Here is a 17,452-nt window from a genome sequence, read left to right as displayed (position 1 = left end):
TTCAATAAAGAGCCCTAACTGCAGTGCTGGCCCTGCCTTCTCTCTCCATACACACGAAATCGCTATCTGATTCCTGCCGGAGCACGCTATCTGATTCCTGCCGGAGCACGCAGTTTAGAGGGACCTATTTCCTTACAGTTTATAATACAGCAAAGCCTAGCCCGGCCTCCTGTTGCAATCTCAGCTGAGTGCTGGAACTTCACCTTTTCTCTGTTTATATATATATATATATATATATATATATATATATATACTGTTACCTGTTATGATCTCTGGCTTTCCTGACCACTCTCCTGCTTACTGATTCGGTACCTTTGCCTATCTGATAACCTGTTGCCAACATTTGCCTGTACCCGGATACCGAATCAGTCTTCCGTCTCTGTACCTTATCTGTCCGTGTGTTGCCAACCTGGCTTGTCTGACCTTTCTGGCTGTCACTCATCCCTTGGGTGATCAGCCTTACTGTACTGTCCGTGACACTTGCTCTTCAGGTGTTCCTTAGCTGCGAGGGTCACCTGCTCCTCAGGAGACCATCTTGCAGCTCAGGCAGTGGTCTCTACCCCTCAGGAGTCCACTGGCTGCAGTACAGTCTGATTCCCAGTCCATCAGGGAATCTTTGGCTGCAGCACAGCCTGATTCCCTGCTCCTCAGGGAATCCTTGGCTGCAGCCCAATCCCATCTCTCATTTCACCAGTTACCACTCTTGCAGCCCAGTCAGTGGTCCCTGCCCCTCAGGTGTCCACTGGCTGCAGTACCATCTGATTTCCTGCTCCTTAGGGAATCCTCGGCTGCAGTTCTATTATACCTCTCTTTCACTCAGTTCCCTCGCCTGCAGCCCAGCCAGTGGTCCCTGCTCCTCAGGGGTCCACTGGCTGCAGTTCTATCCAAGGTTCCCTGCTCCTCAGGGAATTCTCGGCTGCAGTACAGTCTGTATCTCCTCCACATAAGGAGATCATCTTCAGCACAGTCAGTGGTAACCTGCCCCTCAAGGGAATCCTTGGCTGCAGTAGTGTCTGTATCTCCCGCTCCTCGGGAGATTACTTCTATGTTTACTGTTGCACCAAACACATTATCACATTGGGTGTCCTGTGTCTAGCTATACTAGTATTATTGGTGATTCTGCAGATCACCACATAATCAGAAAAAACTCTGTGTTGCTGACAACAATCTTTACAGGTTCTTTGCTGTGTCTTCCTTACTCAGTCACGCTCTGTCTTTACTCAGTCTTGTGTTGCTGATAGCAATCACTTCTCTTGCGATTAGCTTTCTCACTCTTGTCGGCTTTGACGTGATATGTCTACCGTCGCGGGGTGCCGACTAGATTGGTGGACATTCATGTTGTCTGTCTCTGTCTTTGTTTTCTTCGGAGTTATTGTTTTGTTGCTCAGTCGTGCAATTTCAATCTGGAATCTGTGGCTGTGCAGAGGGTTTATTCCTCTGCACTCCACAGCTCCATCTGCTGGTTGGAATTCTCCTCTACAAATTAATACTGGGTACTTTGCTTCTGTGACTGTGGCGATTTCCTCCTGCTTCAGCACACGTGGTGAGCGTTGGCTGGAAATCGCCTGCAGATCGTTACAATATCTCTTTGTGCCAGCCTTCCGCTAAGCTGGGACCTAGGTATATCAGCCCATACCCTATTCTCGAGAAGATTAATACATTTGCCTATCGAGTAACTTTGTCTCAATCCATGAGGGGAGTTAATTCTTTTCATGTTTCCTTGTTAAAACCAGCGGCCAATATCGTACAAACTTCCTCTCCTCCACCTCCTGTGGAGATTGATGGCGAACGCGAATTTGAGGTAGAGAGAATTTTGGATTTGCGGAAAGTGCGGAATTCATTGCAGTACTTGGTGGATTGGAAGGGGTATGGGCCTGAGGAGAGATGTTGGGTTCCGGCACATCAGGTTCATGCTGATGAATTGGTTAATGAATTCCACCAGAATCATCCTAATAAGCCAGGTAGGGAGTGTCCAGAGGTCACTCCTCGAGGAGGGGGTAATGTAAGGATCTTACCTGCCAGCAGCTCCGGCAAAGCTGCAGCCAGCTCCAGAGCTCTGCAGAGAAAGGCTTCCAGCGGCATCCCCGGCTCCCTTGCGGTGGTGGCTGATCCTGCATGTTTCTCCACTCTCCCCAGCTGGACACGCGCGACTCAGAGAAGCTTTTTTGCTCTGAGACGTCCTCTGAGAGATTAGTGTCAGCTGACACACTGTCAGCTAACACTTCCTGGCAATGGGAATTATTGGTCAGCTGCTCTCTGTTCATTACTGTTATTGGCTGGTGTAAGAAACTATACGTTGGTTGCTATTGGCAACAACACAACACACCTTTATTCCGGCACCAGCAACTCATTAGTAAGAACTGCAAACACGACTCTCATCACAGCAAACAGTATAGGAGATAGACCTTCTTAAGAGTCTTCAGAGTTGAGGAGTTTATTCAGTCAACAGATATACAGATACAGTTTGTTACATCTTTAGCCAAGCAGATTATTCTGTAGTAAGCCTTTGCGTTACAGCTCTTGGCTCCAGTCCTGGCAGCCAGGTTCCCCTTATGTCTATACTACGTTACATCTATACTACCTATATACAGCATACAGTTATAGAATATGACACAACATCATTGGATAGAAGTCATGGGTTGAAGAAAGCCAGCAGAGAGAAAAAGTGTCTCTCCTCAGCCTGTGACCCCTTTTAATACCGGTCACCAGAGAGTTAAATGTGACATCATCTGAGCCCTCCTCCAAAACCTACAATTGGCTCAGACCTCTTGTGATGTCATGACACACTCCTGCTTAATTAATATTCCGAGTGCGTTTTGCCCTACATACAAAGAATGCCATGTTTGGTAAATATTGGCTTTGTTTACTGTTCCCGTGGCTTAACTGGTGGGGGCAGTTAGACAGGTGGCCTTGTCCAAGCAACAGGTTCCTGGTAACTGCCAGCCTTGGGAATGTTCAGTACCAGTTCTGTTGAACTGTCTCTTTTCTCTCTAAGAGAAAATCCCCTTAAAGGGCAATTCTGCACACCAAGCCTTTTTCACTAACTCAGTTCAAGTAACTGAGGCCTACTTAAATTATAACAGCTGGTTTTCCTGAGGACTGGCCTTTGATCCTTCCCTTCCTGTATGTATTTAAAGAGTACCTACATTATAAATTACAGTTTGCTTTAAACCTAATAAGTTGCCAAGATATATAAAATCACCCATGATAAAGTGTGATTTTCTCACCCCCAGGGTCTATATTCCACATATAATCTTGAAATCCCCACCCTCAGTGTGAAATTGGGCCCAGGGCAGTTTTTTATTCCCAAACTATAGGTGCAAGGGTTGCTGGGAGATTGATGTCATAACTCCACCCCTGATGTCCATGTGATCTAATCTAGGCAGACAGACAGATATCTGAAATAAAAATTATAGCAAACAGACATGATAAGATAGGCTCCTGCAGTTTCCCTGTCTTTTCTCTGTGCTACAGTTTGTAAAAAGAGAAGTAATTTGATCCAGGCAGGCATGGAGCAGGGGAGGGAGGGGCAGGGGAGGGAACCAGGCTGAAGAGGTGGGCACAATGCTTTCAGCTTCAAGAGGAATAAGGAAGTGCTACATGCAGATATAAATGTGAGTCTGTTCTATCAAATATGATGTACAAGATGTAAATTCTATATGTTCATCTAACTGTACACAGTGCCTAGACTACATATATGTATTGTCATTCAGACCTTTTTTGGCTGGAGGTAGTCTTTAAGCCCTTGGCCTGAAGTGTGTCCTCGCCCGTGATAGCGATCAGTTAGCTGGTGGTTGCGGGTCTTGCTAATTGTTATTACTTGTGCTTTAGCTAGTTTTTTAATAAATATATATGCAGTCTGCGAATTTATATTTATCCGTCAGTTGAGCCATTTGTTACTATTTCTGAATTACTGTGTATGACCTATTGCTTCTACTTAACCTCGTTTCTGCTTCAGCCCTTGTACTTTCAGTCATCTGATCTGCTGTGTATGCCCCTTGCTAGTTCTCGACCTTGTCTCCGTCTCTGCCCTTCTGTACTTTCAGACATCTGCCTTACTGCGTATGACCCAGGCCTGATACCGAATTACCGTATCGTGCGTCACATAATCCAGCGTGATAGCGTCTTTTCTCCAGACTATATAAACCCAGTTTATCTAACCTTTCTTGGTAAGTGAGACCTTCCATCCCTCGTCTCAATTTTGCTGCTCGTCTGTGTACCTGCTCTAAAACTGCAATATCTTGCATCCTGTAATGTGGTGCCCAGAACTGAATTCCATATCCTATATGTTGCCTTACTAGAGAGTTAAACAGGGTCAATATTATGCTAGCATCTCAAGTTTTTATTTCCCTTTTAATGCATCCCAAAATGTTATTACCTTTAGCTGCAACGGCTTGGCATTGAATATGATTATTTAAAGGGAACCTTAACTGAACGGGGGGGGGGGGGGGGGGTAAAAAGTTTCAATTACCAGGGGCTATTACCAGCCCCTCGCAGCAGTCCTGTGCCCTCGGAGCCGCTCTGGAATCCTCCGGTCCCCCGCTGTCACTTAGTTTCTTTTTTGACGATTTACCAGTCGGCCGGCCGCCATGCGTATTATTGGACGCATTCCCTACTGCAATTAGCGTTGTTGCGGACCGCAACGTGTACAAAAATACGCGTTGCCACATACCGCACGCATAGATATGTGGCAACGCGTATTTTCGTACACGTTGCGGTCCACAACAGCGCTAATTGCAGTAGGGAATGCGTCCAATAATACGCATGGCGGCCGGCCAACTGGTGAGTCGTCAAAAACTAAACTAAGTGACAGCGGGGGACCGGAGGATTCCAGAGCGGCTCCGAGGGCACAGGACTGCTGCAGGGGGCTGGTAATAGCCCCAGGTAAGTGAAAATCTTTACCCCCCCCCTCCCCCCCCATTCAGTTAAGGTTTCCTCTAACTTGTCGATAAGTACTCCTAAGTCCTTCTCCAAGTCTGATGTCCCCCTCTCTATTCCGTTTATTTTGTAAGGTGCTAGACCATTGATACAACCAAAATGCATGACTTTACATTTTTCAACATTGAATTTCATCTGCCATTTATGTGCCCATAAAGCCATAGTATCCAGATCCTGTTGCAATATGTCACTATCTTCCTGAGAGTTGATGATTCTGCACAATTTTGTATCATCTGCAAAAATAGCAACATTGCTTTCTACTGCATCTACTAGATCATCAATAAATAAATTAAAGAGTACTGGACCCAGTACTGACCCCTGTGGGACCCCACTGGTAGCAGTCACCCATTTTGAATTAGATCCATTAACCACAACTCTTTGTTTTCTATTCATTAGCCAGTTCCCTATCCATGCACACAGACTCTTCCCCAGTCCTTGCATTTTCAACTTTTGCACCAGACTTTTGTGGGGAACAGTATCGAAGGCGTTTGCAAAGTCCAAGTATATCACATCTACAGCATTCCCAATATCCACATTAGCGTTCACTACCTCATAAAAGCTGAGTATGTTAGTCAAACAGGACTTGTCTTAAGTAAACCCATGCTGATGCTGAGAAATAAGATTCCTTTCTACTATGAAGTCTTGTATAGTATCTCTGGTGTAATGGTTAAGGGCTTTGCCTCTGCGCAAGAGACCAGGGTTCGAAACTCGGCTCTGCCTGTTCAGTAAGCCAGCACCTATTCAGTAGGAGACCTTAGGCAAGTCTCCCTAACACTGCTACTGCCTATAGAGCGCGCCATAGTGGCTGCAGCTCTGGCGCTTTGAGTCCACCAGGAGAAAAGCGCGATATAAATGTTATTTGTCTTGTCTTGTCTATCTCTTAGTAACACCTCAAATAGTTCGCACACAAATGATGTTAAGCTTACAGGTCTATAATCTCCCAGATCTGATTTTTTGCACTTCTTAAATAATGGGAAAACGTGGGCTGAATCAGAATCAATTTATTTTGCCAAGTAAGTTTGCACTTACAAGGAATTTGTCTTGGCAGTTGCTTAACAAACACAAACAAAATCAATACAAGGACAGACAGTATGTATATTACAAGTCAAGGACAGTATGTGAGTATAGTGGCAGTAAGCAAGGTGAGAATTGTTCATTTTCAGTTCTGTGCTGATTACTTTCAAGTCCTAGCAGTTCTAGCGTGGTTCAGCATTAAGTATGGCTACCGCCTGAGGAAAAAAGCTGTTCCTGTGTCTAGAGACTTTAGTTGCGATTGACCGGAATCTTACTCCTGAAGGCATGAGCTGGAAGATGGAGTGAGCAGGGTGAGAGGGGTCCGAGGCAATTTTGGTTGCTCTCTTTCTGCACCTGCTAGCATAAAGATCCTGCAGGGAAGGTAAGCTACAGCCAATTATCCTTTCCGCTGTTGGATGATGCACTGCAGCCTCTTCTTTTCTAATGATGAGCAGGAGCCGAAGCATACAGTCATAGATGATGTCATGGTGGATTCGATGATTGCAGTGTAGAACTGCACCATTAGATTTTTAGGTAGGCCAAACTTTTTCAACTGCCATAGATGGTAAATCCTTTGCTGTGCTTTCTTGACGATAGTGGCCATATTGTTATCCCATTTTAGGTTGTTTGAGATTGTGGACCCTAGAAACTTAAATGACTCTACCTGGGTTATGGATCTATTTATGGTTAAGGGGAGGTGCTGGGGGGAGATCTCCTAAAGTCAGGGCCGGATTACCAACCAGGCAACAAAAGCAGTAGCTTGGGGCCCCCCATTCAGAGTCAAAGGGGCCCCATCAGCACATAAACCAGCCCTCGCCATCCTGTCAGCGGTGGCTGGATGGTATAATGGTTAAAGGGACTGTGGGCAGTGCAGTAACTATGGAAATATGCATATCATTTTAAAGCTCTCTTTCTCCTCTTTCCAATGATATATACATGGCCGCCCTATGCCTTTTAGTTTTCGCTATTTTCGCGATCGAAATCGCGGCCGCAGGACGACTTTTCTCCAAAGTCGGCAGCTCGATTCAGCACAATGCAATGAAATATAAGGAACCCAGGGGGATATAATTACAAACATCATGCTGGTAGGTGTGAGGATGTAATTAATTAGTTGTGGGTATGCTTAAAGGCATACCCACAGGCACTGCTCGGAGTCCCTTTAAGGGCTCTGCCTCTGACACAGGAGACCAGGGTTCGAATCTCGGCTCTGCCTATTCAGTAAGCCAGCACCTATTCAGTAGGAGACCTTAGGCAAGTCTCTCTAACACTGCTACTGCCTATAGGGCGTGTCCTAGTGGCTGCAGCTCTGGCGCTTTGAGTCTGCCAGGAGAAAAGTGCGATATAAATGTTATTTGTCTTGTCAAATGATGCCGTGCGCTGCTGATTGTCTTCAGAGCCAGGCTCTCCTCCTAGGTCCCCCTCATGGTACTGTGCACTCTGGCGCTGCCCACTCCGCCCTCCCTTCCCACAGAGAACCACAGCTGCAGCAAGAATGATAGCAGCAGATGGCAAACGCTCACTCACCTATCCATGATCCAAGCGATAGAGATCCCGTCGTCTGAAACCCATCTGTCTCTTCTACAGTGCAGCCGCTCGCTCTGAACTTCCTGATTCTCAGATCAGACAGGAAGTAGGAAGTAGTAATAGTAGTAGTAACAGAGCGACAGCACTCTAGAGGAGACAGATGGGCTCCGGATGACGGGACCTCTATTGCTTGGATCGCAATAGGGTAAATGTGAGTCATCTGGTGCTGTCATTCTCCCCCGCTGCAGCTGCCTTCTCTGCTGGACTATCATATTCACTGGGATGGAGGCTGCATGGTGGCTGTCTAGTTTGGGAGGAAATCGGTTGTTCGGTGGTGGGGGTGGTTATGTAATTCTGTCTGGGGAACGGCTTCCGGTTTGGCGGTGTCCAGAGCTTTCTGCGATTGCCAGGCTGGAGATGCAGGGGGAAAGTGCTGCTGCTGCGATATCTGGCGCCCTCTTCACAGGGGTGCCCCAGTCCCTGAGTGCAAATGTCCCAGCCATTCATCTCTCACTCTGCATTTTGCCGCTGCTATTCCCTGCATTGTGCACCCACAGAGGAAAGTGTGCTGTTGCCCATAGCAACCAGTAGCTCGGCTGCCCGGTGTGTGCGGCATGTTGCTGTGCAGCTTCATCTTCTGATTCTATTACGACATGATGGGGGGCCCAAATCAGTTACTTTGCTTAGGGCCCCATTTAGCTTTAATCCGGCTCTGCCTAAAGTCTATTATCATCTCCATGGTTTTAACCTCCCTGGCGGTATGAATGGTGCGGCTGCGCGGCCGCGGGAGGGTTTGTCTCACTTTTTTTTTTTTTTTAGCATGTAGCTAGCCTAGCGCTAGCTACATGCTTCCCCCCTCCCCGTGGCGTCCGCCCGTCCCCTCCGATCGCCGCCGGCGCCACTTGCCCATAAGGAAACAGAGTGACGTCATCGACGTCGCCGACGTCACAGGGAATCCCGATCCACCCCATAGTGCAGCCTGGCGCCGATTGGCCAGCCTGCACAAGGGGTATGCGGGGGGGGGGGGGGGGGGCATGTATCGCGGCGGGTAGTGGCACATCGGCGGTGAACGCAACAAACACGCAACTAGCAAAGTGCTAGCTGCATGTTTGAAAAAAAAATGCAGATGCAAATCGGCCCAGCAGGGCCTGAGCGGCACCCTCCGCCGGCTTACCCCGTGTCCAGCACGGGGTTACTGCTAAGGAGGTTAACAGCATTTAGTTCCAAGGTGTTTCTCCTGCCCCAGGAGGAAAGCTGTCCCTCTACATGCCTGTATGCAGACTCGTCCCCATTTTGTATAAGACCAACTACTGTTGTGTCATCTGCAAACTTCAGAACCTTAATAGATGGATCTGTGGAGATGCAGTCATTGGTATAAAATGAGTAGAGCAGTGGGGAAAGCACACAGCCCTGGGGTGCACCAGTACTGACTGGGGTGCACCAGTACTGACTGCCCGTGGCGTCCGCCCGTCCCCTCCGATCGCCGCCGGCGCCACTTGCCCATAAGGAAATCCCTTTCTGAACGAGATTTCCTTGAGGGCTTCCCCCGTCGCCATGGCGACGAACAGAGTGACGTCATCGACGTCACAGGGAATCCCGATCCACCCCATAGTGCAGCCTGGCGCCGATTGGCCAGCCTGCACAAGGGGTATGCGGGGGGGGGCATGTATCGCGACGGGTAGTGGCACATCGGCGGCGGTGATCGCAACAAACACGCAGCTAGCAAAGTGCTAGCTGCATGTTTGAAAAATAAATGCAGATGCAAATCGGCCCAGCAGGGCCTGAGTGGCACCCTCCGCCGGCTTACCACGTGTCCAGCACGGGGTTACCGCTAAGGAGGTTAACAGCATTTAGTTCCAAGGTGTTTCTCCTGCCCCAGGAGGAAAGCTGTCCCTCTACATGCCTGTATGCAGACTCGTCCCCATTTTGTATAAGACCAACTACTGTTGTGTCATCTGCAAACTTCAGAACCTTAATAGATGGATCTGTGGAGATGCAGTAATTGGTATAAAATGAGTAGAGCAGTGGGGAAAGCACACAGCCCTGGGGTGCACCAGTACTGACTGCCAGAGAGCTTAATGTGTGTTTCCCAAGTCTAACATGCTGTCTCCTGTCAGTTAAGAAATTGGTTGTCCATTTGCAGATAGATTCAGGTATGTGTAACTGGGGGAGCTTGCTGTGTAGCAGTGATGGAATTATGGTATTAAATGCAGAGCTAAAAGCTATGAATAAAATCCTGGTGTAGGTTACTGGGGTGTCTAGATGCTGTAGTACATAATGCATACACACGTTAACAACGTCATCTGCGGATCTATTAGGCTTGTAGGCAAATTGCAGAGAGTCCAGCAGGGGATCTGTGATGGATTTCAGATAAGCCATGATCAGTTTTTCGAATGCTTTCATGACCAATGATGTCAGGGCAACAGGTCTGTAATCGTTTAAGCATGTAGGTTTTGATTTGATTTTTTGGAATTGGTACAATGATTGAGCTTTAAAAACAGGCAGGGACAATTGAGAGTTCCAGAGATGATTTGACTATGTCTGTGAATACATATTCAAATAATCTCTGGATAATGTATTACAGTATCTACTGGAACTCTGCCAGTTGAAAGAGAGTCACAAAAGATAAGATAAAGCGGTTTATTGATAACTGAACTTAATTCCCTTAGGACCAAAGGTTGTATACCATCAGGGCCAAGTGCCTTGTCCATTTTTAATTTATTTAGTCTGCCTTCACTTCTTCCTGCGTTAAGTATTTAATATTACAATTGGAAGACTGAGACTCTTCTGCATCTGTAATTTGCAACAGCGATGTTTCCCTTAATCCCTTGTGAAGACAGAAGCAAAGAAAGCATTTAATAACTCTGCCTTGCCTTTCTTTTTTTGTACTTGATGTACTTGTAAAACTTCTTTGGGTTAGATTTGATATCCCTAGCGATTTGATTTTCAGCTTCAATCTTTGCCAGCCTTATTTCTTTTTTACAACTTTTATTGCACTCCTTATAATTGCTTAGTGCAGCCTCAGTGACCTCCTGTTTAAGGACCTTACAGGCATTCTTTTTCCACTTTATTTTATATCTAACCTTTCTATTCATCCATAGAGGCCTTTTTTTTATTTCTAGGCGTTTTGTTTCCACATGGGATATATTTACTACAATATTGGTTGAGAACAACTTTAAAAGTTTGCCATTTCCCTTCCCTTGTAGTACATTATCCCAGTTCACCAAACTTAGTGCCTGCCTGAGTTGATTGAACTTTGCTTTTCTAAAATTTATAGTTTTAGTTGTCCTGATGCTCCGCGACCTATCAGTCACCAGATCAAACATTATCATGGTGTGATCACTATTTCCCAAATGTTCTTGAACCAGCACATTTGATACATTATCTGGTCTTTTTGAAATAATTAAATCCAGTAACGCATTCCCCCTAGTTGGTTCAGTTACCATTTGAGTCAGGTAACTGTCCTGTAGTGATGCTAGAAATCTGCCGCTTTTACCAGAATGGGTAGCCTCAATATTCCAGTCAATGTCTGGATTTCCACTGCACCACCATGTGCCGTCACAGTGAATAGAAATTTTAGGAAATGCAAATAAAAGGATCTGAATTAATCATATACAACATGCTTTGTAGTGTTAATCCACATGCACATTTCAGATGCTAGCAAATTGTAGAATCACATAAAAATAAAAAAAAAAAACCTCTTTCTCCAAACACAGCTTTACTTAGTGTATATGTGTGTTCCAGTGAAGAAAAGAGCAGAGAGTTAGAGGATGTCGAGACATTGCCTTGATTTTTTTACTCTACATACACTTAGCGGTAATACAAAAATCATGCAAGGCACTTACCTGCACCTACAAGAGTCAAAATCAGAAGGGGCAGCAGAGTCAACAGAACTTTTTTTACACCATTATATGACCTGTGGATATAGTCATGGCAAAATGTTAACAATAAACTCTTTTGCTTTAATGTTTAAACAGAAATATCAACAGGGATATGTGAGGGAGCAGGCTGGTATACTTTGTTTTCTGGTTGAACTCAATGGACATATGTCTTTTTTTCAAACCAAATAACTATGTAACTTGCAAACTCCATGCAGATACTATCAAGGCTAGCGCTAACCTCTGTGCAACTGTGTGCCATAGGCGCTGGATAATAAATTGTACATTTGGAATAATCTGATTCTCCACTTTAAAACATGAGCATACCCCCAAGCTTGTGATCTGTATTGAACCAGGTCTCCAAAATGAAAAAGTATCCTTAAAGCGGAATATACCCCCCAATTTCAACTTTGCTCTGAAACATTATTTACAGTATATTATATGCAACCAGCATTTTTTTTTTACTAGACCAGCATTGGAAGGGTTACACAGGGCTTTAAAGTTCCTGGAGATTTCTGCAGACGCATCCGAAGCTGAAATAGATACATTTTGTTTACATAAATGTATCTAAGTGTTGAATGTGACTCACTCTCTCTCACTGAGAAGGAGCTGGAGGACAGCCAAAGAGTGTGTAACATTTCTCAATAGATACATTTGACTAAATAGAATGTAACAATCTAAACTTCTGCATATCTCTCCACGGAACTTTAAACCTCTGTGTTTAACCCTTCCAATGCTGGTCTAGTAAAAAAAAATGCTTTTTGCATATAATATGCTGTAAATAATGTTTTAGAGCAAAGTTGAAAAGCAGGGTTATATTCCGCTTTAAAATCATAAAATAAGTACTTGGATCCCCATTGTCTTACCCACCACTAACATGATTAGATCCATTCATCTCTGAGACCATATGTTGTACTGGAGGAATCTGCTCTATTTCTCTTTATACGTTCACACTACCTATTTTTTCTTCTCTGCATTTCAAACTTAACAGGTTTCTGGCTGGAAGAAGGGGGTATTGGAAAGTTTATCAGCAATGTACTTTATTTTTATAGTTCGGATGAGAACCTCTTTCTTTTTTTCTCCCAAGGAGACAAGCAGCTTGTTTCTTTCCTAGGCTGTGTGCCACACTGTTATACATCACAGACATTAAAATCAGTATAATAAATATATAACATAACAAAAACATATACTGTGTATAAGAAGAACCAAGAACTATACAAACTGTGTCAAACACTTTGCAGGAATTAAAGAAATTGGATTGCGAATGACACATACTTTGTTGAAGTGTTTTTAAATCTCCTTAAAACTCACATAAAGATTATAAAGGTTTCCTCCTGCATGCCAAAAACATACAGACATAAGTTAAATGGCTTCCCCCTAAGTTGGTCCTAGAAAAAAACAACATCATCATTTGTAAAGTGCTTTTCTTCCAAAGGACTCAAAATGCATAAGCTTGTCTCCGACCAATAATTAGCTGAATGGTATATTGTGGTACAAAGGGGGGAAAAAAACAGGTGGTCTTTCAGTCCTCCAGGGATGGGGCTGTCTTAACTGGGGGTAGGGGCAGAACGACAGAAGGCTCTAGCTCCAAAGGTTTTTTGGTGAAGTCCGGGAGAGAAAAAGTTTATAGATCCTGCTGATCTGAAGTTGTGGGAGGTGTGATGCAGTTTCAGCAAATCCATCATGTATCCAGGGTCCAAATGGTGTAAGGATTTGAATGTCAACAGTCTAATCTTGAAAAAGATTCTCAATTTTACAAGTAGCAAGTGCAGTGAGTGAAGAATCGGTGTATTGCGACAATGGCTGGGTTGGTTCCTTAGCAACCTGGCAGAAGCATTCTGTACTAACTGCAGGCAGTACAGGTCCTTATTTGGAAGGCCTGCATAGAGGGCAATGCAAATAGTCTAGCAGTGATGTGATGAAGGCACGGTTGGAAGATCTATGGGGGAATGAAGGTTAGAAGGTCTCTGGGGGAATGAGACATATAATTTGTGCAATGTTCCTCAGAAGAAATTAGGAATATTTAACATTATTAAGAATTTATATAGTGCCTTTGCAGCACTTTACAGAATATATATATACTGTAGTCTTACCACCAACTGTCCCTCAGATGAGCTTACAATGTAATCCCTACCTTAGTCGTATGTCTATTGTAGTCAATTTTAGATGGAAGCCAATTAACTTATCTGTATTATTTGGGATATGGGAGGAAATCAGAATGCCCAGAGGAAACCCACACCGACACAGTGTGAAATACCTGGGCGGTTCTTTCACACTGATGATCGCTAACTCAGTAAAGGAACCAGCACTTTAACGCGTTGCAATCATAAAATTGGGCATAGTGGGATCTGTACGTTCTATAGCAGTAATTATAGATTGACGGTATACCTTGAAATTAAGCACTCAGTATTTGATTTTATATACAGTGAAAAAAACAATATTTCCCTATCATACAGAAAATATACAAAAATAGTTACAAGTAGGTTTCCATCTCACAATATTACATCTGATCAGGCTTTTATCGTCAAGGAAACATGACTCTTTTTAGTACATTGAAAAACGAATTATTACAGTTGTATTATGGAGAAGTCTGGAAGGAATTAGAGCGCTCCATAGTGTATTACCATAAATTGTTCTAATCGTGAAGGTAAATATTCTAATTACAAGATTTTAAAACACAATTGCGCATGTAATGGGTGATGGAACTGGATGCCCTCTCATCTGTGTGGCAGCCTCTACCAGCGGTGCGGTGCCCGGGACTCACAACGTGCACAGGTCAGGGTGGATCCTAGTAAGAAATGTGCCTCCCACAGGCATTACAAATTTCGGTGTTCACTCACCTTTGTCAGATGACGCTGGGGCACGAGCACATACATTTTCAATGGTCGGCCACCGCTGTCATGGTAACCGCAAATCATGACGTGGTTACATGAGGGTCGCTCAGGATCAGGCTCCTATGCCCCCCCCCCCCCCCAATCGCGGCTAGCAGACTGTTTAGAGCAGAAAGGGGAAAAAAATTCCCCTTTGTTTACATTTGTACAGCGCTGCTATCTCCTGCAGCGCTGTATGAGGGACACTCCCAATGCGGGGCCTCTCATAGGCTGATGCTTATGAGAGGCGGGGATGAGTGCTGATCGCCATCCTATGGCAATTTATGATGGCACGGGGGGAGGGAGAGAAAGGAAGGAGGGAGGGAAACGCTTCCCGTTTCTCAATAAAAAAAATAAAAAAAATTGCAGCATTAATCAGAGACCTCCGGCAGAGTGTCCTATTAAGGACAACAAAAGGAGGCAAAATTCAGTTGCGTGCTAAGTTGTAGGGCTGTGCATCAACCTGACCAAGCTGCACAGCCCTGTATTGTGAAAAATGGCCTGGTCACTAGGGGGTGTAAGCCTGTGGTCCTGAAATGGATAAAGTTTTAAAACACAAATTCCGTAGATTCAAATTCAGGTTATAACAGCACATCAACTGGTCAATTAAAAAAATAAACAACTGGATCATATATACGTGCACAACAATGGCATCTGGCCATCAGTACAGTAGATACAACCTTCTATGCCGCTCTGCCCATTATTATCAGATTTCTACTGTGAACATCTACATGAGTGGGTATTCATGCTATACACATCCAATCGTTGTGAAAATCCAAAAGACAACAATTGACAGTAACATTTTGCAGTAAGAGGTGAAGAAGGTTCTGGATGAAGAATAACCATCCATGAGAAACATATTACAACAGTACCCATATAGGTAGTTAGCAGAAAGGCTATATCTCTATTACAGCTCAATCAACTATTAGAAACCCCAAGCATGGTATAGAATGAAGATGCAATAGGTTCAAGAGGCTGGTGTTAGCATATGTCCAGACTGGCAGTCTGGGCTGGCAGGAGGGAAACAACAAGAATGAACAATATACAATTTTTAAAATTAGTGAGAGAGTACTTGGTAGACCTTGTGAGCTGCAGGCAGTAACCACTTGTATATGGCAGAATTCAAAGTTTATATCTCATATACTGCTGCGCTTCAATTCCTTATATATAGCCACAGGCGACATAAAAAAGAAAAACAGAGAGAAATGCACAGACATAGGGTGTAACTTATGTACACAAACACACCCTAATTGCAAAACCACGTCTCCAGGAAAGATAATGTGCCCAGTAGATACATTGTACGTAGCTTTGTAGCAGGGCTTTTAAACTTTTAATAAATTGTATTTCGCTATGTTAAGTTTTTATATCATTCTCAGGAGTGTTATTGAAGGCAATTTTTATTGATATACATACTGTGTATTTTAAATTTGAATATGAATTGTATGAGTATTGTGCAATATTGAGAAGATCCGTCCCCCTGCTGGTGGTGACAAAAACGGACTGCTAAGATGCATACAGACAGTCTAGAACGTCATTGGCCAGCGGAGAGTGACACAGTAAATAAAGATTGTCTGTGTGTGTGTGTGTCCAGCCCCTGATGAGTCACGCCCCGTGAAGAAACGCGTAGGGCGGAGCTTGGATGCACACAACAAGAACCGAGCCGGGTCTCCTTCCAGCCAGCGGACGTGCTGTGACTGTGGATTGGAGTAAGATGGGATTTGTATTTGCACAAGTAGATCCATTGTACGTAGCTATGTAGCAGGGCTTTACATGTAGCATGACGCCGGAGAAGGTGAAAAAGAAGACGCGTTGCCAGGGGCCGACTGTCAGTCGACCGAAAATTAAACTAAGCCGCTGTGGGGGACCGGAGGACACTCGAGGAGCCGCAAGGTAACAGGATGGCTGCAGGGGGCTTGGGGAAGCCCCAGGTAAGAGAAGATTTTTTTTCTTTCAGGGTTAAACTTCACTTTAAGTTAAGGGTGCCAATAAATTTGTCCAGCCCAGTTTTGTAATTTTGTGTGACATTATGTCCAGATTGCTTTTATTCCTCACTTTTTTTTGTTTTGTCCCAATACGCACAAAGGGAATAAACGTGTATAGGCAAACATGTGTTACTGCAAAACATTTCTTTGAGAAATACTTGTTTTTCTGGAAAAACAATTCTGGGGTGCCAACAATTTCAGCCAACCAATAGTAGAGATGATCAGCACAAGATAAAGTAGTTCCAACTGTAGATTTATTCACTTGCACAATGTGAACAACATCAGCCCGGACATCCAGCCACAATACAGGCTGTAACTACAGCTCTTAGTAGTATTTATAGCTCTTGCTGCAAGCAGCAGGTAGAGGACACACTCAATGGAAGGAGCTATGTCCCCGATGCAGCCAGGTCTGCTCACATGATTAACACCATCAAATGCATAAAATGGAGTTACCAAAATTGGATAAACAGATATCAGACCTGGAGGATGAAGTGAAAACGTTAACAACAGAGGAAACCTATTTTAGAGAAACAACTACCCTCAATAGAGGAAACAAAAAGGTCAACGTTCTTAAGAGACAAATCTGATCATTCAGATGGATATGTATACAAGTGGCAGAAAAAAAGGTCCCTCTGAAGCGTCCAAATCCAAGACCTAAACCTTCCAGGCCACGTAGGCCAAGAAAGACATAACAACCAGATAGTGGGTCTTCGAGTGATTTTTTTACCCACGACACAGAGAAACACATCAGCAGAAGGAGAAAACCAAGGAGGGGCAGCCAGAAACACAGAAAAAGCAAGGAGCCCTCACAAAGCATGAATTTATGCAACACCACCAAGAACAAGTAGAAGATAATTTGGTTATAAACATCTCCTTTTGTGACCTTATGACTAAAAAGTTAAATGTCCTGAAAAGGGGTTTGTCGTACTGCCCTACGTTTGTGCCGGATTTCTTTGAGTTGGACATTGACCTTACAAAATTCTTTCACAACATTAGACTAAAGAACTTTTTTGCAAGTTTGCCCCTACGAGTGAAGTTTTGAGCCTCTCACTTAGCCAGTTTGGACTTCGAAATCGCAGTGACTTTACCCCTCCCTCCAATGGAGTGATTGACAGCTTTGTCTCCCAAGTCAAAGATGACATCAAAACACTGTAGGACACCCTCAGAAGGAGGGACACACATGGATACAAGGATCATTTATAAGAGATGAAAGATTGGCCTTACAATCCCTGAGAGCCTGCAACAA

At 44.3% G+C, this 17,452-nt stretch overlaps 1 protein-coding gene across 5 annotated transcripts in view; it reads right to left on the bottom strand.

Annotated features, from left to right (window-relative positions):
- The window catches only part of SUN2 (Sad1 and UNC84 domain containing 2), a 981,481-nt gene that overhangs the window by 660,985 nt on the left and 303,044 nt on the right, over positions 1-17,452 (bottom strand). For all 5 annotated transcript variants that reach the window (XM_068253600.1, XM_068253601.1, XM_068253602.1 and 2 more), the window contains one exon: positions 11,322-11,392. In XM_068253600.1, coding sequence (XP_068109701.1) covers positions 11,322-11,392 — 71 coding nt within the window. The remainder of the gene's footprint in view (positions 1-11,321; positions 11,393-17,452) is intronic.

This window comes from Hyperolius riggenbachi, chromosome 9 (assembly GCF_040937935.1).
Source record: "Hyperolius riggenbachi isolate aHypRig1 chromosome 9, aHypRig1.pri, whole genome shotgun sequence".
Classification (NCBI taxonomy): Eukaryota; Metazoa; Chordata; class Amphibia; order Anura; family Hyperoliidae; genus Hyperolius; species Hyperolius riggenbachi.
This window is presented reverse-complemented; position numbering and strand designations above follow the sequence as displayed.